Below are 25,042 nucleotides of genomic sequence, written 5' to 3'. Positions count from 1 at the left end.
ATCCAGAGTCTTAACAGCATTATATCCACAGCAAGGAAACTGGCCCAGATAACATACTAGCATGCTAAAATGCCAAACCAGAGTCAGTCTGCATTCAGCTTGGTGATTTAAAATGTGCAGGACCCTGAATCAAAACAACAGGATCACAGGTCAGCAGTCAGTTAGCTAGTTAGCAGGGCTACCTGTATGTCACTTCACAAACACCAGGTGTGCCAGAGTGGATGACCCAGAAGCCAGCAAAGTTAGCGCGCATTGCTCCCAGAGACATGCAGCGAATGAACACATCACCCCACTGCTGCTAATTTCACAATGCGTACTTATGCGAAAGCGTTGTAATGTTGTAAATTTCACAGTTTGGCTACTTTGCTAGATTGGATTTGCAGCCTTGGCAGCGCTTCGCAGAAGCTTTCCCTCGCAAACGACAACGCCGACGTCACCGACTGCAGCCTGCTGTTTGCTAGCATTCTTGTGCAGCGGCAAAAGAGCAAATCCCCGTCTTCCTCGTTATTACCAGCCGCTGAAGAGAGCAGGCGGCGTGAACGCTGGAGAGTGTGCCCACGGTAATTGCTCCGAGATAATGACAGGAGATGCGCGGCTCGACTAATAGCAGCTCTCGGGGTCTGGAGCCAGCGCCATCAAGCAGCGCTGAGGGTGCAAAGAGTTCACTAGAGCCTGGCGCAGGAAGTCCTCAGGTCTCGCTAAAAGGCCACTTACAACGGCAGCTCATCCCGCCTTTGTCAAGGCATTCCACCTACTATGCCTTCTATAACGCCTCTTAGACCTGGTACCATGTGATGAACACTCATGACGAGTCCATTTCTTTGAAGTCTATGTAAAATTTAGCTCTAGAATTTACTCCAAGTAAAACAGTATTTAGCATCCAAACAAGACTCCCACTCCCAGACTCCCCCCCCCCCCCCCCCCCCCAACCCCCCTGCCCCGATTCCAGATCAGTCGTTAAAATCTGACAGAACGATCTAAATTAATAATCCCTCCTGCGTGCGTCTTTCCATTTCCCACAGGGGTTTCTGTCGCATGCTTTTTGGAGCATAATGATGGGAGCCGGGCCTCGCACCCCCAGAGGGACGGGGGAGGGGGATGGCCGCGTAGAACGGAGGTGGAGAAAAGGTCCGAAAAGAAGACAACAGAGAGCAAAGAAGAGACGAGGAGGATGACAGGAGATAGAAAGGAGTGGAGAAGGCATCCGGGAGGATAAAGAAGCTAGAAGAAGGGGGGGCCGAGAAAGAGAGGGGCCAAAGATCGGACGGACCAACAAAGGCTGATGAAATATTTAAAGACACAGAGACAAAAGGAGACGGAGAGGAGGAGGCTCTTAGCAGACAGATTAACTCCCCCTCTGTCAGACCACCTGCCTACACACACACACACACACACACATACACACACACACACACAAAACACACACGCGCAACGAGCCAACTAAAATCGCCTCCAGAAAAATATTGATTCAACGTCTAAAAACCCACAAGTGTGAGTGTGGAAACGGAACTCCAAACAGAAACGCGAGAAGACTCAGCTTTGCCGGGTTGGAAATAATTAACACGTTGGAAATGATTCAATTGCGCTTTTGGGACAAAAACGTACAAACAAGGACCGTCGAGGAAGCCACATAGGACAAAATGGATTTATTTATGTTGCCGCATGTACACACAAACACAGCATTAATCAGCTCTGAAATGAAAACTGAGCCGGCCGAGCAGACCTGAGCTGGAGACACAGCTGCACTTCCATTAGGTGATTGAAATCCATCACAGAAAACAACGAGAGAGGAGCTCGGTGGAACAACTAGTCCAAGTCGAGTTGAGTTGCGTTGGTTCGGAGCGGCGATGGGAAAGATTGACGGCAGCTTTGTCTGAGGTGGCAGCTGACACACCCACTTTAAAACAGGAGAAAGTGCTGGAATGTGAAAAGGAAATTCTGCAGAGAAACATTTCGAGGCTGAATTTGACGCATCCATCTTGAAAAAAAACAAAACAAAACACGCTCCGGCCAGATTTTTTTTCTTCGTTCTTTCATTTGTTTCCAGGTATCGTTAACAAAATCTTATCGGGTCAACAAAACAACTCATGAAGCAAATGATGTGGCTCACTGCGACTGGGAAACTCTACTAGCTGAGAGCTCCTGCTGCACTGCCACGGCTTCAGTGACTTTCGTGTTGCGATCAATCAAATGTCAACCACGAAATGAAAAAACTGCCGAGGTTCATAAAGCTCCTTTTCTACTAAACAACCTGCAATGTAACCACATGATGCATTTGAATCCCCAAATGTAAAATCTTGCACATCCGCCTTTAAATGCTCCATTCTGAATCACATTCAGCAGCTTGACGTATTAAAGGAGAGGCGTCCTTTGAGGGGAGGCAGTCGATGAGATGAGACTGACAGGCCCAACACTTACCTCTGACCTTCACCACGGGTTATCCGAAATATTAACCATCATGTTCTTAGAGTTATAATTCTATAAATTGCTATTCGTACATCCAAACAGGGTGAGACGCAGCTTTTTTTTTTAAAGTGCCAATCAACATTGTCGTCTCACCAGCTCGTCACTCCTCAATCCATCAATTTTTAAACATTTTTTGTTTTTTTTTAACATCCTTTGACTGAACCGTTCTATCGCTCCTCTCCTCGGGTGAGACGGAGAAGCGCGACAACATGAACGCAGACAGAAGCCGTGCCAGGCCATCTGCTCGGCTGGGGGGGGTCCTCCTCCGTTTCCGACTGTGAGAGCAATCTTGGCAAGAGAAGAAGAAGAAGAAGAAGAAGAAGAAGAAGAAGAAGAAGAAGAAGAAGAAGAACTGTTTGTGGACACTTGGCCCTTCTTATCAGGCTGCCCAGCGCTTTAGCAAAAAAAAAATAAAGCATATTAAACAACTCAGACCAACTGGAAACATCACCGGCTCCTGATCTCGGAAGTTAAATTTGTCTATAACACGATGGCACATCCTGCTCTGGGCACAGGCCGAGGTTGGCCAGCAGCTATTAGTGTGATACAGTTACTGAGGAGCAACATCTCCGTGCAGGAACCTCACACACGTCAATATCATATTAGCGTCCCACGTCATCGATCTTCTCCTGACGGTTGATCTGTGACCGAGGTCAACGAGTTGCATAACATGCTTTTTTTTTTTTTTTTTTTTTTAACAGGGTCCACATCCACACAAATGAAGCCATCAGTTAAAAGCAATTCTCGTCCTTTGACACGCTGTATTCTTCTTCTTCTTCTTCCTCAGTCTGCTGCAGAGAGGAAAAGGTGATGCCTCCATATGGGACATTGGACAGAGATGGAAATAAAGGAGAGTGCTCTCGCAAGCTTTGCCACCCTTTCTCTGTCCCTCTCTCCACACACACACACACATACACACACACACAGGCAGGAGAGACAGCAACAGCCAACTGTAATCCCTTCTGCTGCACCAGCGTGAGTGTGTGCGCGCTCCTGCTAAGCCACATTTAAAATGACAGTATTCCCATATGTGGGTGAAGGTTAATGTGTTGTGAATTTGACCTATTTCAGTAGAGCCGTCATTGACGATCAGCCAGGAAGGAAAAAAAAAAAACAGTGAAACCGCTGATATTCCAACATCACCTCTCTCTCTCTCTCTCTTGTTCCCAATGTAGAAGTGAAACATGTAGTTTCCTCAAACAAAGCCTACTGAACAGCTTTTTGTTTGCTAGCACGCTAGCTAGCTAGCAGCATGTTGGATATCACCCATGCACATATTTCCTGTCTGCTGCATTGATCTGTTTGTTGCCAGCTCAACAATCGACCCGCTGCAGTACAGACGTCGCTCGTCCCAGTTTGAAAAGCCAGCTGTAAAACACAACAGACCTCTTTGCTTGATCCACCGCTGCCTGAGACAAATATTCAATTTTTCTATAACCTTCTATCTGGTGTTCTTCCTTCTCCATACCCAGTCTACTGACTTCCACAGTAGTTATTCATATCCTTGTATCAGTCCGAGCCTAAAACTTTGACAATGAAATGCAACCGTTGATCTGAACTATTTGAATAGAGGGGTGTTGAGATTGCAGGTGCTCTACGCGACGCAGACTCGGTGTGTATTCAGAGCAGAGCTGTGTGACATTATTGTATGAGAGGAATATTTCCAGACGCTGATTAACTGGCAGAGAGGCGTTGACAGCGGTATGCACTGGAACAAGTGATTAGCGGCGCTGTGGCATGAAAAACGGGAAAGATCCAAGATCCGAGACAGGTTTCACAGGACACTGCAGATCTGACTATTCCACTTTCCAACTCTTTACACTACTACTACTATTACTACTACTACTACCTATGATAATAATAATAGTACATCTTTCATTCATTCATCTTCCATACCCGCTTACTGCCAAGCTCAGGGTCACGGGCGTCTGCTGGAGCCTATCCCAGCTGTCATAGGGCGAAGGCAGGGTGACACCCTGGACAAGTTGACAGTTCATCGCAGGGCCACATAGAGACAAACAACCATTCACACTCACATGCACACCTATGGACAATTTAGAATGTTCAATTGACCTCACATGCATGTTTTTGGACTGTGGGAGGAAGCCGCAGAACCCGGAGAGAACCCACACAGACACAGGGAGAACATGCACTCCACACAGAAAGGTCCCAGGCCCGGGCCCCAGAATCGAACCCACGACCTTCTTGCTGTGAGACGGCAGCGCTAACCACTGCGCCACCGTGTCGCCAATAATACATCTCTCAAACTAATTTTTCTTCAGTATCTTAGGCCAAATAATGACTTTTCTTGGTTAAATTTCCCAATTAGAGAGAAAGACATCTGCTCCACGCACTGTAATTAGAGCTGCGGGATAACTAGCATTTATCATTAGCGATGGTGGAGAAAACGCTGACTCCTCTGGTAATTTAATTCCCACTCGGATGACCTTGACGTCACCTTATTGTCTATTACTGGACACTTCACACAGCTGTGGTCCAAGATGCTACTTGCAGCTTACGAAACAGAAAAATGCGGCGTGAACCTTGGGGCTGTAGCTGATGGGTTAACGGTGGACTGCAGATAAAGGCTGCGATTCAGTCACTTCATTTATGTCACAGGGACTGGCTGCAACCCTGGTGCTTAAGTTTTTTGTTTTTTTTTAAATAGGTATTTGAAATTTTTTCTTTTCTTCCATCGTCAACTTCCACCAACCGCGAACACTCGACGAATTAAATGACCCAGCACACATAACCCTCTGTCACAGCCCGCGGTGAAGATGCAGGCAGATGGTGGGCTCAGCTGGTCGCACAAACAACAGCAAACACGCAAAGAGAAAGTGTAGAAAGAAAAAGGGTGTACAGGATGCGCACGGTTTTCGATGGATGGACAGATTTCACTTTACAGAAGGCACGTGGTATAACACTCAGGCTAGTGCATCGTCCTCTGTGATGTCACAAAGGGAGAGGCAGCAGGTTAGCAACGCACACCCCTCGTCAGGCCTAGTCTTTGTCTGCTTAAATTTTGTACTCGACTGGACGGTGAAGAAATTCAATTCAATTCTCTGGCGCCACCTTGAAGTCGCTGCAAAGAATCAAATTTAGCAGGCGGCTAAAGTGGGGCTGTAAACAGAGGGCTAACTTTTCCGTCGGCTCGAGATCTTATCGAAGTGTCTTCGCTGCTGGACCGGAGTCCAGGGCGCGCGGTGAGCAGCACGCGGCTTCCAAAGGAGAGGAGACGTTTGGTGGCAGACGACTCAAATAGTTTGAATTCTGATGTGTAATCATTTCTGAGGGCTCTTTGTTTGACAGTCGCTCCCACTGTGTGACTGTAGCGGGAGTGAGGAAAATCCAGTGAGGGGCGGAGGGCACCAAGTGGAAATCCATTTGGTGTTCTTCACCCTGACTTCCATTGAACGCAGGGTGAGTGATTATGATTCTATTTTGTAAACACGTTACCATGTCTCCCCTCCATCCATTGGCAATGCAGCAGCCTGAGCTCCTCCGTCTCTTCCCCTCAAATGACAGCGTCCTGTCGACAGGGGCTCTGTGGGAAACTCGTCAAGGTCGCGCAGGTCAAATCATAATTAAATGATTAAAAAAAAAAAGAGAGAGAGAGCCTGTTGCCGCAGGAAGAACGAGAATGGAAAAAAAAGGAGCGTTGTGTGCAGCTGAGAGGCTATAATCTATATTTATAGCGCTATCACTGCCCGGAGGCGGAATACAGTCAAGTTTGACCTTTTTGAACTGCAGTGTGGAAGTCTACGGTTTCTTTGTGCGAGTGTGTGTGAGTGAGAGAGAGAGAGCGAGAGAGCAAGAGTAGGTGGTGGTGGTATTATCCACCGTGGCTCCCTCTCCCCACTCACTCAACAGCTCCCCCCAAACTCCAAAAACAGGAATATCAATATGGCAAAAAAAAAAAAAAGAAAGGAAAACACACAGACAATGCCGGAGCATTCTTTTTTTTTTTCTTCCGTGAAATCTTCTTTGAAGTGCTGATGACCAGACAAAGAGCTTTTATCTGAGCAAGAAAAAACCCCACCACAACCCGCTTCACTGTCTGCGACAGCCTTAGCACACATTTAACGTCTCCAGCAGTGCAAACAGGAAGTGTATCCTACATGCCCTGATCATACACACACACACACACACACACACACACACACACACACACACACACACACACACACACACACACACACACACAGCAGGATTCCATGGGATGTGCTCCTAATTTCAGCTGCAGAATCAGAGGAAGCTTCCAGGATGTTCGCAAGTTGTTTTTCTTCGAAACACTTTAATCGGCGAAAAAAACCACACCAAGGTGCGTGCGCCACTTTATCCAGGTTGTCGACTCCAATTTGAGGCTCCCGACTGTGTGAAAGTGGAGGAAGAGGAGGAGGAGGAGGAGGGGATGATTTACACTGCGGCACAAGACGAAACTGATTTTCACTCCTATTCACTCAGATTTGAAAAATACAGACTTTTACATAAAAGTCACTTTCTCTCTCTGTCTCTCTCCATCAAACACACACACACACACACACACTGGTGAGCAGTGGGCAAGGAAGCTTTCTGACAGGCAATGAGCTCATGGGATCTGAATGTTTTCCTGTAGTGAACGCTCGTCTGCGGCTCTTTCACAAGCATTTCCCACTTTTTTTTTCTCCTCACACACACACTCTCTCTCTCTCTCTCTCACACACACACACACACACACACACACACACACACACACACACACACACACACTACTTGCTCAGCTCAATTCAAAGTGATGCATAAGAAACAAAAAGCTTAATTCTGGATTTAGAACTCTTAATCTTTTGAGCTGTTGTGTGCGTTTTTTCCGCCAATTTAGCAGGATCTTGGTTGCCAGGTTGGCGATTTAGCCCCACTCACTGCGCATGTGTGTGTGAGAGAGAGAGAGAGAAAGAGAGAGGGTAAAGGTTTACGGGTTTGACAAATGTCCAGAAGCTTGAATCAAGCAGTTTTGTCAAGTTGCAAAAAGAATTCACAGACAGTTGAAGGGTTGACGCCCTCACGTCTGTAAATTTGGTTATTTTCCAACTCGCCCGAGCAGATGAAGGCCCACTTAACGCCGCGGTTACACCGTGCAACGCTTTTATACGAGGTGAGGCGACGCCGTGGGACTTTTAACGGCCTCGCAGTCGGAGAGCAGAAGCTGCATTGTAAACCGTCGGAAAATGACTCTCAGCCGGCGCGCTGCTCGCTCTGCCTGCGCCCGACCCGGGAGTGTTGCGGGTCTCCATAATTGGGGCGTGTGCGGATGTGTAATTGCAAACACACTCGACGCAGCTGGATCCCTCCTTTGAAATGAGCGTCGGCTAAATAAAGCCCCCGCTGGGGACGGAGAAACAAACACCTACCAACAGTCTTTTAGTGCAGCTGTGGAAGCTTTAGTTTAGTTCACTTCCCCTCAGAAATGTCTTAAGAGCCTCGCTTTGCAAAAACAACCCTCACCCCTAAAAAAAAAAACAGCTCAGATAAATGAAATAGTTTTGACCTTTCAACTGCTCTTCATCCAGGATCAATAGCTGAGCTTCTCAAATTGACGCCGCCGTTGAGGGGCGTGTCCCATCTGGCCCTGAGCATCTCCCCAAGCGTTATTATAGTGGCTGTGCATCCAGTTTGAGGGTGATGGTGTGGATTGAATCAGAGCGAGGTCACACCTGCGGAGCAGATGCTCAAGGCCAAAGGTCCGGATCAACCAAATGGACCTACGGGACCAATAAATATCGCCTGGTAGCGTTTGCCGGCAGGGTTTGCAAGGGCATACACGCCCCCCCCCTACCCCCTCCCACCGGAGGTCTCAATCAGCCAGTGGAACCTTGACCTCTTCTTCAATAGCATCAATCTGTTCATCATCCAAACCCCAGCGATGGAGAACTGCTACTTTGCACGCTGTCCAATCAAACACAAGTGGAGTGTTTTAGGTGCGGAGGCCAGTGTTGAGGTCAAGGCCGCACCAACCGAGACCAAGACACGATCAAGACTAGAGAGCACCGAGATGGAGACAAGACCAAGACTTTATATATCAATGAAAAATAACAAGTACTGACAACACGTCTTTGTAATACTTTAATGCTGTATTTGAGTAGATTTTTCAGCTATCTGTACTTAACCTGAGTATTTTTTTTTTTTTGACAGGGTTTGCTTGTTATTACTTTAGTGTTTAAAATAGATCAATTCTGCTCAAAGTAATTCACTTATTATCGATTTATGGTTGCTATTGCTTGAAGTGGAGCTATTTGAACTATGCTGTTGTGTGGTTAAATATAAAAGTGGATCATATTTTAAGGGGAGAATATTTACCTTTGAGGGTCACTGTTCAGGGTCACTGCTCAGTATGTTTCCAGTACAGAGAAAATGATATTGGTTATTGTTCTTGTCACTGGTCAGAACTATGACTGATTACTGTGTGGTTGTGCTGCAGTTGAAAAAAAATATATATATAGTATGGAGAGTTGCAAAGTTGTTCAAAAATGACCCCGATACTCATCAAGACCTCTGACCTCTGGTCAGTTCAGTCCAGACTATTCCCTCACAACTTTTTACTTTTTGCTATTACTAAGAAATGCACTCTTTCATTAATGGAAAAAACATGCACGCTTGTTTACTTGAGTGCATTTCAGAAGCTCTACTTTCCTACTTTTATCTGAGTAAAGGAGCTGAATCAATGCTTTTACTTTTAACCAGAGAATCCATACTTTTGCCAGCGCTGGTCTTAGTATTCATGAGCCCGTGCAGACGGGCCTGAGTGACGCACCAACGGCAGCCAAACGCTGGAATAACGGCCAATGAATATAAAGCAGAATGGTTTGCTTTTCCGTGCTTTGGTTGCTCTGCGATTGGCAAAGGAGGCGGCGGGTGACCTCAGGCCCTCGGCAGGGGTCGGAGGGGGTCAGCTTGGAATCCCACTGTGGCCATTCTGCCTCTCTGCCAGCTCCCCGAGCCGAGACAGAAAACCAAAACTGACTGAGGGGTAACTCGGGGCGACGGTGGGCGCACGGCGGCTGCAGGACGCCCTCACGGAAGGAAGGGGCTGAGTGGCCTCAGTGTAAAGGAACCGTCAGAGTCATCGTGTTTCTTCAGCTTATTTATGGTATGAGTGAGCTGACATATGACTGTTTATGAGGTGATGTCTCTGCAGTGACACTTTTAACCGTGAACAAAGTTCCTGACGGAAAAATAAAGTCTATTGAATTGAATTGAATTGAATCGGTTCATCCTGTAAAAAAAAAAAAAAAAAAAGGGGGGGGGGCAACTATGCAGCAGCAGCAGCAGCAGCAGCAGCAGCAGCAGCAGCAGCAGGGCCTCACTGTAGTGCTCAGGAACAGAGAGAAACTCACTGGCACGCATGCACATTCATGGGAGCGCAGGAGATTTGGAGGTCAGGAGATGGCAGGGAGAAAGGTTTGTTCTTTTCCCTGCTAACTTCTCCACAGATTCCACAGTAGTACAAGTGGAAGTTATCCACCCACCTACACACACACACACACACACACACTCTGACACGTCTGCCAGATTGTATTTTTGCGCTTTACCACCCACGTCCTAACGCGCGCGCACACACACACACACACACACACACACACACACACACACACACACACACACACACACACACACACACAAACACACTAACTGGCACACAGACGTGTGCAATCACAAGGAGGATGAGAGGAGAGTGTGCAGATAGTGTTCTAATAATCTGCGCGAGGGGGATGTTCCCACCGCGCTCCACTTTTGTGCTACACGCTAAATCCTGGACGAGGCCCGACAGTTCGCGGCTCAGAAATGAAAACATCTGCGGCCGCGTTCCCGCGTCCAGCCAAGATTATGACGTCCGCACTTGACACGGTGAGGAAATGAAACAGTAAAGTACAAGCAGGGGATGCTTAGGACGGTGTAACGCTGCGTGCTCTGCTGGCGGCATTTTGCGCGTTGACCTTCGGAGGGAGGAAGGTTTGATAGAAAGCGTTTCCTCCAGCCGTTATCCTGACTGCATTTTCATATTCAACATTTGGCTGGAACGCCGACGACTAATTGACAGACGCTCTATTGACACTTGTCGGGGGGGGGTGTGTGTCAGATTCACCCGGCAGCTGCATGTTCAATGAGGGCAAACGCGCTGCGAGTTCAGGCCCGACCGCGCCGATCATGATGCATCATTGGGGCTGTCCCTCTGCACACACACATACACACACACACACACACACACACACACACACACACACACAAATACACACACACACACACGCACACAGAGTCATTCTGTTGCTGTCTGCTGACGGCTGGAGGTCTGTTCGGCTCCGTCAGCACACAGGCTCAAGGTGACTCTGGAGGCTGCTGTTGGCAGGGACCCCCCTCCCCCCACCACCACCCCCATCCCACCCCCCGCTCTCTCTCCTCCCTCTGCTTCTCCCACACACCTCCTGCTGTTCGACACCGCTGCCGCCAAACCTCTTTTTTCCCCCCTTTTTTTTTAAAACTCTTCCACAGATGTTACATTCGCATTGTTTCCGGCGCACAGGTCGGCGTTTAGCTGCGAGAAAAGGCTTCCAGCGTCTTCGTTAAAAAAATTCCCTCGGACGCCATCTGGCCTCGCCGGCGTTCAGATTCGGGCTCTGGTTGGATGCCAGCTGATGAGCGGCCCCGGCCTTCTTCCTCTCTCGGCTCTCACGGTGGAGAGCGTCCACCTACGCGCCGGCACACACACACACACACAAAACTCCCACACAATCTCTCTCTCTCTCTCTCTCTCTCTCTCACACCAATAGGAGGAGGAAAAAAAAAAGAAAAAGAAAAAGGAAAACACTGGGCTGCTGAGAGCACGTCGTCTGCGGCTACGAGCTGGACACTCACCAGCGGCGGCCGGGAGATGCAAACTGCCGCCTCGGTGCACGAGGACACTCAGGTGCTCGGCCGCCGCCGCCGCCGCCACCGCTAAACAGGCCGTTGTCCTGCGCCGACAGTAGGTCATCTATTTCGGTCCAGGTTAATTCTCTACACCGGAGTAGGTGTTCTCATTTCCTCTTTCTGTGTCTGTCTGCCTCCCACCACCACCACCCCCCCCCCACCCCCCCTTTCAGTTAACAGATTAAGAGGATTCAAGTGGCTGCTGCTGCTGCTGCAGCGTTAAGCGTGCTGTGCGACCACCAGTGAAACACTGGGCCGGGGAGTAAACAGCAGCTCAAAAGTGGCTTGGGTGCCGCCTCCCGAATCATTCGCCACTTCTCACCGTGAGGCTCGTTTGCTTTGCATCTTGGGAAGTGAGTGTTGTTGTTGTTGTTGTTTTTCAAGGCCTAACAGCCGTCGATGAGCCGGGAAACAGTTTCGCTCAAAGTTACAAACACGTGTGGTGCATCGAAAGAAACGCCACATGTTAAATGGCATGAGCTGCTGCTTGAGGTCAAGTCTTTAGAGGTCACGGGAGGGATTTGTCTTGATGAAAAATGACACGGAGCACCAGTTTCCAAAAGGCAGAGGACCTTTGATGATGGCCGCACTCGGCTCCCTCGATTGTGCGTTCTAACAAGATAAGGCATTTGATAGCATTCAATCACCATCTTGGTCTGTCAACTATCCGACATATAAATACAGCACTTAAAAGCAGCAGCTTAAAATTACTTTTTAGAATTTCATATCACCTAAGTCAATTTCCAGTGACAAAAAAACACGAATAACTCCCTGAAAAGCAAATGAATATGCTGCAAATTTCAGATTCTATCGTGCGAGCACAATCCTCCACATCATCCTCAGACAGCAGCAGCAGTAGCAGCAGCAGCAGCAGCAGCAGCAGCAGCATCCTGGCAACACCGCACTGGCCGACAAACTCCAGGACGACTCCAGCAACTCGTCTTTCCTCCTCTGCACGCAACCACGCATGCGAGAGAGACCAGCCAGCCCAACCTTAAATCACCTCCGCAGTCTGAGCCAGCCGGCCGGTGCCAGTGGTGTCAAACGCCACTGGAAGTTGCTGCCGCCCCCTCCCCTATTCCCCCCTCCACCGAAGCCACCTTACCTTTGTGACAGTCATGCAGAATCAGTGGTTGAGGAGCCGGCCGGTGCAGGCAGAGTGGCGACGCCGCAGCAGGAGTTGCAGGAGGCGTTGAGCAAGGGACGGAGGGACGGGCAGGCTGAGCGCCCGGAGGAAGGGAGGGAGGAGGAGAGAGAGAGAGAGAGAGAGAGAGAGAGAGAGAGAGCGAGAGAGGAGGGGACAGACAGGTTAGTGTGTCTGGCTCACTGAGCACTGCTGCAGTGAAGTAATGGCTGGCAGCCGGCGCGCGGTTGGTTACTACAACAGGCTGCGTGCTAGGATACACCCCTCGTCCCTCCTCCCTCCTCCCTCCACCCTGCCTGCCTCCCTGACTGCTGCGCACCACACACGCACGCGCGCACGCGGGGGCTGAGGAAGCGCGCAAAGTCTGGACGTCCTACACTCCCCCACTCTGTCGCCGGTCTCTTGCAATATGATTAGAGAGAGAGGCTAATACAGATTATTGATGGGCGGCCGGGCGGCGCTGCAGAGGGACGAGGAGGAGGCAGCAGGAGCAACGCGGCTCCGGGACGAGAGACGACTGCAGAGCCAGGAGAGGAGAAGGGAGGACGCTGTGTCGCAGTCTGCCACTCAGGCACAGAGCCAGCTGCACGTCATCCACTGTCTATAATTACACACACACACACACACACACACACACACACATATATATATATATATATATATATATATATATATATACATATATATATATATATATATATATACATATATATATATATATATATATATACATATATATATATATATATATACATATATATGTATATATATATACATACATACATATATATACATATATATGTGTGTGCATATATGTACATATATACTGTATATATATATATGTATATATATATATATATATATATATATATATATATATATATATATATATACATACATATATACATATATATATATATATATATATATATACATACATATATATACATATATACATATATATATATATATACATATGTATGTACATATATGTGTGTGTGTGTATATATACTGTACATACATACATACATATATGTATATTTTGTGTATACATACATACACAAAGCATGCAAGGTTCTGTGTGAGCACAAAGTAGGCTACTTTAAAGACACTAAAATATGAACAGTGGAGCTTTGTTTCCTCTTTTATGGTTTAGCTCACATAACCTAAGTATGATTATAAAAATAATTGTTTTAGAAATGTTTATTTCCATTTCCAATACAAGCTTCTTCCTGAACTCAGGGTCACAGGATTCATTTGTTTATTTTAGCAATAAAAAACATTTAATTTCTGGCCACATATGGCACAAGTAATATTCTTTCTCTTAAATCACATTCAATTAGACATTCAAGGCAACAACTGTCAAAGCCATCCCATGTGTTCAGCACATCCTGACTGATTTTCGTGCACTAGTAATGCTCCTAGAGTATTCCTGCAGATTATTTCAATGCTGAAAAGAATCAGTGGCCACAAACTTTTGAACAGTAGTATCTATGCATATCTCTCTGTGTGCGTGCATTTTAAGTGACCCGACCACAGATGAGAAGAGACACACCAACAGCCAGGCTTTTCTCCATTTCAGGCCAAATTACAGACAATGCTATTTACTCCCACCTTCAATCTCACACAATTAACGTCTTTTCCCATCTAACTGTGGGGGGGACCCAAACGTGCCAGGATACCAGCTCAGTTGCCATTGCTTAACTTAACCTATTGGCTTGTGGGACTCCACTCCGGTGAATGGCAACACCACCACACTGGTTGTTTGTCACGGTCATGGTGCAAGCGCTTGGGTGAAAGGTCAGGAAAGAAACGGCTGATGGGAAGAAAAAAAGGCCCAGTACAGGCAGGTTCCATCAGGTTTCACTCCACTGTCACTCAATGGTCACAGATTGCTAAAAAATTCAACAAAAGTGTTGTTTTGGACAGATTTCCTGAGCATTTCCTGTCTAGAACAATAGTGTTTCCTATGTCAGCAGGTCACGTTGGAAGTGGGCCTTCTTAAAATGTTCATGTTTGCCAAAGCCCTTCAAAATCATGTTTTGTTGTTGTTGTTGTTTCACCAGACTGCACAACACTGAGTGTGTTTGGATATGTGCGCTTGCAGTGTGAATAAACGCATTCAAATGTTTTCACTACCACCTTAATGACTTTTTGTACCTCTGCAAAATTAAATACGGAACACATGATATGAGTGTGAATGTGCGTGTTGTGCCAGAACACCTACTTGATGAAGTCGTGATTCAAGACAATGGACGATTTTCTTTCTTTCTTTCTTTCTTTCTTTCTGTCTTTCTTTCTTTCTTTCTGTCTTTCTTTCCAATGCACGTCGTTGGGAGGGGTAGAAGGAACCGTCATCATCAGCTGGGTGGAGCACACCGGAAGGAGCCGCCGTCACTCCTGTTTTCCACCGCGGCTTCCATGGGAATGGCGGGGGGGGGAATCACAGCTGTAATTTAAAGTCAGAAATGAAAATGAGCACTTTTTGCTTACTTTCGTGACCTGCGGTTATGGTTGTTAGGAACCACCTTCGGTCGGGTTTGAATTCAATTTCTTCGTCGTTTGCTCCACTACTTCCCTCTGAGAGCTGCGCGACGGGGAAGCATCTGTCATATGTGAAGGTTTGCTGCCATCTTGTGGGAAAGCTAGTTTTTGCATGTAATAACAATAGCCGGTATCTTTAAGAGTTTTTTGTTGTTGTTGTTGTTGTTTGTTTGTTTTTTGCTGTAGACCAGTGCGCTAACATTTTCATGGCAAATGTGGGAGGATAAAAAAACAGCTTTTCTTTAAGGTGTATATGTGTAAAATCCACATCCAAGGTTCCTGGTTTTACGTTTTAAATGGTAACTGTATTATGATTTAATTTACCTGTAACTTCCATAGGCTAGTACGTGGACGACCGACCAAGTAAGGTTAGAAACTGTAGTGTCTGAAGCTTTGGCCCTACTCCTGCAGGCTTCTTGCCTGATAAGACGAACAGACCCCTCGTTAGCGCAGCACCTGCATTAGGTTACTTCCCTTGGAAGGCTTCATTGCAACTCCCTAGGAAGAATGTGTAGATAACACACATTCCAACTCTGGCCAGTAACTTTCCCATCCTTTCACCTTCTGTGTTACAGTTGTCTCTTTGTCCTCCTTCTGTGGAATGTGCCTGATGACGAGACCTGTGGGTATAAGGAGGTGATGTTCTAACTATTCTCTGAGAGATTGTGAGAGCTTCTGCACATCTGGACACACAACCTCCCCAGGCTTTCTAGACACCTGTTTTGATACCTGACTTCTTTGTAATAAACCTGTTTTTATGCAACTGAGTCGGTGTCCATGAGGATTCCTTCAACATCCACGCTTCACTGCTGCAACCTGAAGAATCCACCATAAAACCCAAGCAAATAAGTCTCTCTGCCAGTGTCTCTTTTGGGTGACTTTCGTAGTAGGGTTGGCAATACAATTAAAAGCAAAATAAACAACTGAAGGAAGCAAGTTTTTGTAGTTTTTAACATTAATTATATTTGTCTCTCACACGATGTTACTCTTCTCCCATACAACCCTGCAGTGTCCATTATACTTACATGTGCATGTTCAAATATGCTAATTAGGTGATTAGTCATTTTATGACTTTTCTCACTGGAGAGTTGGCAACACTGCAATGGACGACAGTAATGGACTGAATGTCACACTGACATTGTTACTCAGTGAAGAAAAACAACCAAAACTATGACCATTTGGGTCAGTTAAAAATGATTTATTCAAGTTATGTTCTTGCACATACACTGCTAATAAAAAATAAATAAATAAAATGCGATACAGGAATATAGTATGTCAAGCCAGAAACAACGACTCACGTCCAAGCTTCATGGAATCAACCATCAAAAACAAACAAACAAAAAAGAAGCAGAGAAAACAAACCAAATACCAGGGCACAACCCACCTCATTCCTTTTACTAAATCAATACCACACTGATCCACTTCAGACTTGCAGACATGGTCGATGCACAAATGATGCAGCAAGAGAGCTGAATAAATTCAGTTTTGTCCTAAAAGCCTTTTTACACGTTTGAAGACATATGGCCTCTCAACTGTGCGGTGCCGTCTGTTCAGTTAAGTCTGACATTTTTGCAAAACCCTTCCCGCGTGTTTTGTAAACACGTGGCTCCTTACATGCGCGTGCGTCCTCATGTGCTGCAAAGCACAGCTTGGATACGAAACCCTTACCGCACGTTTTGCAAACATATGGCTTCTCTGCTCTGTGTGTCGCCTCGTGTCTTGTTAATTCCGACTTTGATACAAAATGCTTTCTGCATTGTTTGCAGGGATGTGGCCTCTCACCTTTGTGTCTTGACTCATGTTCTTTTAAGTACACTTTTTGTCCAAAACCCTTACCACAGGTTTTGCAAACAAATGGACCCTCACCTGTGTGTCTTGCCTCATGTACTTTCAAGTAGGACTTTTGTACAAACCCCTGACCGCATGTTTTGCAGACAAATGGTCTCTCACCTTTGTGTGTTGCCTCATGTGATGTTAAGTGTGACTTTCTTGTAAAAGCCTTATCGCATGTTTTGCAAACATATGGCCTCTCACCTGTGTGTGTGGCCTCATGTCTTATTAATTTTGACCTTTTGGCAAAACCTTTGTTGCATTTTTCGCAAACAAATGGCCTCTTGGCTGTGTGTGTTGCTTCATGCGCATTTAAGTACGACTTTAACGCAAAAGCCTTGTTGCATGTTTTGCAAACATATGGCTTCTCAGCTGTGTGTGTTGTCTTATGAGTAGATAAGCTGGACTGCAGCGCAAAAGCCTTGCCGCACGTTTGACAAACATATGGCTTATTCCCTTTGTGAGCTGCCTCATGTATTTTTAAGTATGACAGTTCTTTAAAGCCCTTATTGCACACTTTGCAAACATGTGGCTTCTCACCTGTGTGTATCTTATGTTTAGCCTTGTGTACTTTTAGGTGTAACTTTCTTACGAATGCCTTCCCGCATGTTTTGCAAACATATGGCCTCTCACCTGTGTGTCGTCTAATGTGATATTTTAAGTCACGACTATCCAAAAAGGTTTTTCCACAGTTGTGGCAAAGGTGTGGCCTCTCCTTTGTGTGAGTCTTTATGTGATCTAACAAGGAGTCGTGACTAGAGAAATTAAGCCTACATGTTTTGCAGACGAGCTGATTCTTGTCAATGTGGGTCAGTAGGTGCATCAGAAAATCTGACTTATATTCAAAATCTTTGCTGCATTTGTCACAGGTGAGAGAGGATGAGGTGGTGTTTCTGACTTTCTTAGCTTTCCTTTCATAGTGTCTTTGTTTTACATCCTTACATTTACATTTGTGTCTTGTTGAGTCTTCTTGTTTATCTTCCTTTTGATCTTGACTCTGGAAAACATCGGAGTTGACGGAAGGTTGCTTCTGTTCACAGTTGGCTAATGACACCACAGAGACAATTACGGGAACTCCAGACTCATCTGAGGATTCCTCAGGATGCCCGTCCGCAGTTTCATCTTCACTCTTGGGACTTTCCGCTTTGGCAGAAGTCGACTGGGGGTCGCCAGGCTCTTGCTTCAGTCCGAGCTCACGGATATGCAGTTCTTCCACTTCTTCTTTAATCTGGGGATGTTCACCCTCTTCTTGCTTCAGACTGAACTTACTGTCTTGGTTCAGCAATGATTGGTCATCCACAAAAATCTCCTCCTTACAGACACGCTGCTGTATAGTAATGTCTGTAGGGACACAAAATATTAAAGATGACATGTTATGCAGAATATATAGAAAACTGTAAAAACTTAATTATTGTTGTCAGATGTTTAGGAGAAAAGAATGAGGTGTAAGCAGGATGTAATTTAAACCCTATTATTTTAAACTATGTCAGTCATCAACAAACACTTGGTTGCAAAAGCTTGATGCAAGGTGATGAGAAGGTTTAAGACTTTGCTTTTGCGCAAAAGCAACTCCACAGTAGGACAGCTAGTATTAGCATATTTGGCAAAGGGGACACAGATAGCCACTCAACCCAGTGTTTTATTTCATGTCAAGGAGAATAGAAAAAAAAAAAAAAAAAAAAAAAAGATTGAGCATTGTTGAGATGACAAGAAGGGAAACAGAAACTCTTTGGATATGCAAAATGGCAAGAGCCCCCAAAGTTGCAATGTCAAAAATTCCAACATGGCTTAGGCGTGTCATTGATATAAACATGTTTTAACCAGTCAGTTAACCCATTCACAAGATGGGCAATGTCTGCATAACATGCTGTGTAAACTCTGTGCAGAGTAACATGATACCTACAGGAATGCACCCCTGTAAAACAGTGACCCTAGGTGACCCGCCATACCAGGCAGAGAGAGGATCCGCTGGCTCTCTGCCAAATAAGACTTGTTTCCTCCCTCGTAATCTGAGCGCGCCTGCAAGAACAACTGTTTTTTTTTTTTTTTTTTCTATCTTTAAAGACTGGATTAGGGGGACAACAGCAGTCAGACTTCGTGCCCTGTCAACATTGATTCTGGGAGGGCTCGAAGTCGACCCAGAGCTCTGTATACTTGAATTCTGAATTTGCATACTAAAGATAAAATTAGTATTCTTTTCTCTTGAAACTCTTCATTAATCGTCAGCACGACACTAGAAAATAAAGCGATCCAACACAGTGGAAATCTAGTGTCTACAAACTTTAGCGCTTCTGACGAACTGTAGTTGGGCTTGACGGTAGTGGGACAACAACAACAACAACAACAACAACAACAACAACAACAGTACCGCATCCCCTTGTCAGCACAATACACTCATGATTAATACGCGTGTAATTCGACTAATACATTTAAATTGTTACAAAGATTGAACACTCGACTATGGTCATAAATTATTGCACACTATACATTATTGTACACTATAAAAAATAGGGGATCAGAGAAACGTTGCTTACCTGTCCGGCGTAACTTTACTTGGGGGTTCCAGATAACGTGGTATAATCGTTCTACTTCATCATCGTCGATGACTCCATGAAAAACTTCCAACGTCTCCTCCGGTGCAGATTTCAGTCTCTTTCTTAAAAACTCTTTAAAAATCTCCGTCAAATGCATCATTGTTTAAAAAAAAAAAAAAAGCAAAAAAAAACTACAATTATCATAAGAAATGTAGGCTTCAGATATGCAATACAACCATGGCACCTCCCCGGCAGATATTCAGAATTTCTTCTTCATGGATATCCGGTAGGTGAGGCGCAGCAGAGGCGTAGTGCTGCCTCCCTCAGTCCGCCAACAAAACTCCATCCATTTCCAACACCCGCTGTGACTCACGTTCTCCCGGAAATGCAGTGCTTCCGCCATCTACTGGCCGTCTCCGACAGTCCAACTTTTGGATCCCCCTGTACAGTCTAATTGACTACTCATCGCGACATTATTCTTGGCCAACACTTAAATAGTAATTCAGTTGAACCCCCCCCCCCCCCATTCCATCATCATTGGCAGAAAAAAAAAAAAAAAAACACGACACATTTTCTCACAGTTCGGTCGTCTTTAAAAGTGACTTTTAAAAGTAATGACTTGAGGTTTGACTCAGGTTTAGAACCTCTAATACTAGCCAGGCTGTACAACCTATTAAGTGAGTCTAAGAACTTTCAGAACTTATTTGGGATACTTTGTGTTCCTTTCATTTTCAAACGGCATAAAATCAATTTACTTTCTTAGTAGTTTCACGGTTAGCAGGGTCCATAGTAAAACTGCTATTTCGTTTTGTACCAGAAGCAACATATTTTTCAACACATCACCTGCTCAACCTTGACCACTTATTAGAATCAGTGGTAGATTGAATGAATCTAGTTGATAAAATGTGATGTATAAATAACTGTACAAAACTATCTAATGACTACACGAAGAGCACATTTAACAGATTTAAAACGCTTTTAGCTGGAGAGGTGACGTCAACAAATGAAATTTAGACCATTCACAGTAGTAAATATTTCCTTCTCAGATCCTACCTGCAGGTGGAGCTGTGAGCCTGTGTTTAGTGATAAAAAGAAAAAAAATAAAATAAAAATCTGTCCGCCAACTCTTTAACCAATGTCTGCTATTTTCTCCGCTCTGATGACCCGTAGACAACAGAGGGAGTGAGGGATGAAAGACAGAAGAGCGAGACGACGCTGACATGCACCAAAGGTATGCGGCTGGATTGTAATTGATATCTTCATTATGTGACCTGCACGGTATCAACTCAGCCACTTGAAATGCCAAGTTCATAATTAAAGAATAGGTAGCAGTCTCCCTCATACCACAGACACACAAACACCTTTTTACCCTGTCTGAGAGCCCCCCCCCCCCCACCCCCTTCACTTGCCCCTCCAGATCCTTTAACGCTGGCCCGCCACATGATTTCCCATCACAGAAATTGTTGCTCTAGTGGAACATTTAATGCGGCGGCTCAAGTTTCAGCTTCCCCTGTGCAACGCGCAGTGTTCCAGCCAGCCTCAGTCTGCATACAAACCACTTCCTCAATCTGAGGCAGAGTGAAGAAGTAAGAGGAGGAGGAGGAGGAGGGAGGGCGAACGGGAACATGAAGGAATGGAAAAACAGAAAGCCTAACAAGGTAGAAGATGGAGGGTGTCAGAGGTAGGAGGTGTGAGAGGAAGTCAGCAATTTGGACTCTCTTTAATTATTCTTCTTCGTTCAAGTACACACACCACAGTCATAATTAGTGCACGCCCCTTTGCTCAGGTGACGCACAAGACAGACAGACAATTCACAAAACCATGTTTTTCCCACGTTGCCCTCAGTTTATCCCCTTATTTTTGAATTTTGTTTTTCACCTAGTACTAAATATTAAAGTGCGCTGTCAAGCTATATATTTTTGTCCTGTTTTTAAAAAAAAGCTTTCGCTCCTCACTGGAAAAAAAATTCATGTCAATATCAGTGGTAGATTTTCCACAATGTGCTGTTTTGTTTTTTAAATTCAGCTCAACATTTCCCCTTTTTTCCCCACACACTTATTGTACATTCACCACACACAATGTCTAGAAAACAACACTTTCACATTTCAGTCAGTGACAGCAGCACGAAGGCTTATCATGTGGTAACAGTTAAGGAGAAGTTTGCCATTGAATTGACGTAGAATTCGGGCTTGGAGGAGCGAGGGGGGAGGGTGTCTCCAAACAGCAAGCAACGTCTCATCGTATACAAGTAAGTTGAATAAAATCAATAGTCAATCAATAGTTTCCCCGCTGTGCTTGCACAGAAAAAAACATTTCATTTATATGTCATTTGCACTCCAAAATAGCCAAAGAATAAGGACTTGGCTTTTTCAAAAATAATATAAGTAGGTATTGGCAAATCAGTCAAAACAGACAGAAATTGTATATTTCAATGGTCAGCTGTGTCCCACACTAGTGAGTACAAAGTGCCTTTATGTTCATTTGGTTTCAATTTGGGGCCACGTTGAAGGCTGCAACACTGAGGCTTGACAGATTTCTAGCCGTTTTTCCGTTTTCATGGTTGTTTTTTAAGCTCCTCATATTTTGCAGGTAATCCCCAAATAACTCTTAGATGTGGGACATTGAAACAAAGTTGCAGTTTAATAGAAATGATGGAAAAGCCAATGACAGTGTGACTCCTCTTGTGTGGTAAGGTCATGGAATGACCCATTCCAAATAAATTGCAAAACACTGTACAAAAACATCACATTTTAACCCACATTTGTAGAGTCCAGAACTTTTTAATCCCACTCAAACAGCAGGGCTCTGGCTGAGGTGCTTCTTCGCCCTTCTGCAGATAGCAGAGTGTTAACAAAAACAGGAGTGCCTTAGATGTTGTTGTGTGGTCTGGATAACGTTAAAAGAGTAAAGAACACAAAGACTACAGCTCATCATCCAGTGATAAGTTCACTGCTTTTTCTACAATGAGCGGAGCTGCCATCATTGCTTACACAGCTTTTGGGCCAGCCTGGAGTTTTTGCTCCTAGGCTTAGGACGAACTGGCTGTGGCTTATCTTGAAAAAGATGGAATGCTTGGTGAACAGTTCTGCAGAAGTCTGGGTTCCTTCCGCTGCAAAAAAAAGTGAAAGTGCAGTCAAAAAGTCACTCCAGCCACTGAAGGGATAAAAAAACAGGATTGTCTTTTCTTCATCCTCATCTTTTAAGTCAATCTGGGTGGTTAAGGAATCACAAGCTTCTAAACAACCGGGTTTGTCACAGTTTGGTTTCTCTTGGTCGCTTGTGATCATTGTGTTCTTTGTAGTCTTGTCTTTCGTTGCATTGTTTAGATCACAAACCCAAGACGGTCAAGGCTGATGGTGCTCAAAGTGTCTTTGCGATTGTGTTTGATGCAGCCGGTAACCAATGTTGGAAACCGTTCAAGGCCTGATTGGAGCCAGACCCTGAAAACCAGGGGCATATACTGTGTAAACCTTGCACAACAAGCGACACACTGTTGTTCAGCATAACCCTTCATAATGATTTATTATGACACAAAGCAATCTTGACGTAGTTTCCCATGACCAAAATGAAAACTCTGTGGAGGAATATCATGAAGAAGACTATCAATACTGCCTCTTGGGTAGTTCCCCTCAATTTATTTGAAACTTCGTAGTGGCTTTATACCGTCAAGTGGACATGGCAACAAAGTTAGTCACTAGTTCAACATACCCGATTTTCATCTTTTTTTTTTCTTAGATTAAAACATTTTTTGTGGTCTCAGGTGGGCAGATTTGCATGTTTTTGTCGAATACCGACTTTTTTTGACCCGGGCTCGTGTGGCAGCGGCCATAGCCTTGATGCACTGTCACATCTGTGTGGAAGCAGCTGGTGTTCGGAACAAGTTTGTCACAGACAACAACAACACCCAAGCGGGTGCGACGGGAGGACAGCATTTTTTCTTGGGTTCTATAAGATAACAGCGAAGAAGAAAAAAAACATCCTGAAATAAGTCATAGAGAGACACTCATATGAATTGCTTTGCTGGTGGTTAGAGCGATGAAGGAGTAGATGGAACCATTTGACAGATGTTTGCAACCAGGGATCTATAGATACAGAATGGACTCACTGCACAGAAACTGTGAAATGGAACCAAGGGCTTCCGACTGTGAGGATCCGCAGGGGGGGTGTTTACTAAGATGGCCGGCATTAAAGGGGGCGGCTGGAGCTCCTGACCCTGCTCCCAGAGTCATGCTGTCCTTGCACTGTAAATCACATAACAGTAGGACCAGTTCAGAAAAATTGAATGACTCAGCCAGTATTTCAAGATAAACATCTCACTGCTGGACCCCTACGGCCGGGCCCCATGAAAACAGGGCTCTGGTCACTTGTGTATGGCGGGTTTCGGTAAGTAGCCGTGCATTCTTTCCAGGGCCCATTTTAAGACTCTATTTGATGTTTGTTATGTGTTTAATGGTGCGTCTGGTGGCGAAACCGGTGTATTTTGGAGCCCCAATTTTCAATATGTGACTCAGAGATATGGAACCAAGGCTTAACAATGATTTTTAAATTTTTTTTATTGGGACCTTTCTGTGTGTAGTTTGCAAGTTCTCCCTGTGTCTGCATGGGTTCTCTCTTTAGTGCCTCGTCTCCCTCCCACAGTCCAAAAACATGCAAGTAAGGCAAGTCGGGAACTCTAAATGTGTGTGTGTGTGTGTGTGTGTGTGTGTGTGTGTGTGTGAATAGTTTGTCTTGTGCCCCTGCAATAAACTGGTGACTTGTCCAGGGTGTAACCCTGCTTTTGCCCAGTGACAGCTGAGACTTCAACTGCCGTGACCCTCAGCAAAGGAAGCGAGTAGGTGAATGAAGGAATGAATGAGTCATTTTCAATGAATATGTCATTTTAAATGTAGTTCTGTGTCTTTTGTATTTGCATTGTCTTCACATAAAACTAAAGTATACAAATATGTATATGATACAATGAGATGAGAAAGTCAAAAAGCATTGGTTTGTTGGTCAAACCTCTAAACATACCATATTATCACTCATTTAATTTACCAAAATATGAAAATGGTACTTGTATGTATTTAAAACACTCTATTATCTGTCTATTTATCTATTTCTTTTTATTCTAATTTCACATAAACTCACGTCAGTCCAGATTGATTGCAAGTTAAAGGTTTGGTTTTCTGTGCATGTAATGTTTCAACACTTAAAAGTCCAATGTTGTTAGATTTAGAGGCATCTATTGCTATAAAACAATTCAATGTTCTTGTGGGTCTCTGTTTTGTCTGTGTACTGTTCATATGTACAGTACATCATTAGACCTTTAACAGCCACAAAAAGTGTTTGTTCTCTCCAGTGTGCTCGCAAGAGGGTTTCTACTGTCTTTATGTTCCAATGATTATTTGTTCTACCAAACAGCAATAAATAAAAAAAAGTTAAACCTCCAACCATGTTCCCAGTATAATCACAATCTGATGTGTACTCAACTGGAAATTTGTACTCAGTGGCTGTGATAAGGCAGGGGGGAAACCAGACTTACCCTGTAATTACAGGGAGCCCGATATCTTCTATTTACAATGTCAGCAGCACAAACAAAACATTT

The 25,042-nt window shown here is 44.9% G+C and overlaps 2 protein-coding genes across 2 annotated transcripts in view; both read right to left on the bottom strand.

Moving 5' to 3' along the window:
* coro2ba (coronin, actin binding protein, 2Ba) overlaps positions 1-12,853 on the bottom strand; it is a 33,081-nt gene extending 20,228 nt beyond the window's left edge. The window contains exon 1 of the mRNA XM_076019392.1: positions 12,512-12,853. Coding sequence (XP_075875507.1) covers positions 12,512-12,526 — 15 coding nt within the window. The 5' untranslated portion in view covers positions 12,527-12,853. The remainder of the gene's footprint in view (positions 1-12,511) is intronic.
* Positions 12,854-16,237: 3,384 nt separating this feature from the next.
* Positions 16,238-19,765, bottom strand: LOC142883990 (uncharacterized). Its single transcript, XM_076019380.1, has 2 exons — positions 19,459-19,765; positions 16,238-18,265 (listed from the first exon to the last, which is right to left on the bottom strand). Exons 1-2 carry the CDS (start codon positions 19,616-19,618, stop codon positions 16,623-16,625), a joined length of 1,803 nt encoding a protein of 600 aa, XP_075875495.1. The 5' UTR covers positions 19,619-19,765; the 3' UTR covers positions 16,238-16,622.
* Positions 19,766-25,042: the final 5,277 nt, after the last annotated feature.

The sequence above is a fragment of the Nelusetta ayraudi genome, unplaced genomic scaffold, assembly GCF_046127955.1.
Source record: "Nelusetta ayraudi isolate G7.1 ecotype Tasmania unplaced genomic scaffold, CSIRO-AGI_Nayr_v1 ptg000002l, whole genome shotgun sequence".
Lineage (NCBI taxonomy): Eukaryota > Metazoa > Chordata > Actinopteri > Tetraodontiformes > Monacanthidae > Nelusetta > Nelusetta ayraudi.
The sequence above is the reverse complement of the archived record's forward strand: the minus strand, read 5'-3'. Positions and strand labels throughout refer to the sequence as shown.

Excerpts from the sequence above, each read along its gene's own strand:
- LOC142883990 (XM_076019380.1), bottom strand. The coding sequence starts at position 19,618 with ATGATGCATTTGACGGAGATTTTTAAAGAGTTTTTAAGAAAGAGACTG. Across the intron at positions 18,266-19,458 it reads AGTAAAGTTACGCCGGACAG|ACATTACTATACAGCAGCGT; the intron begins GTAAGCAACGTT and ends GTGTCCCTACAG.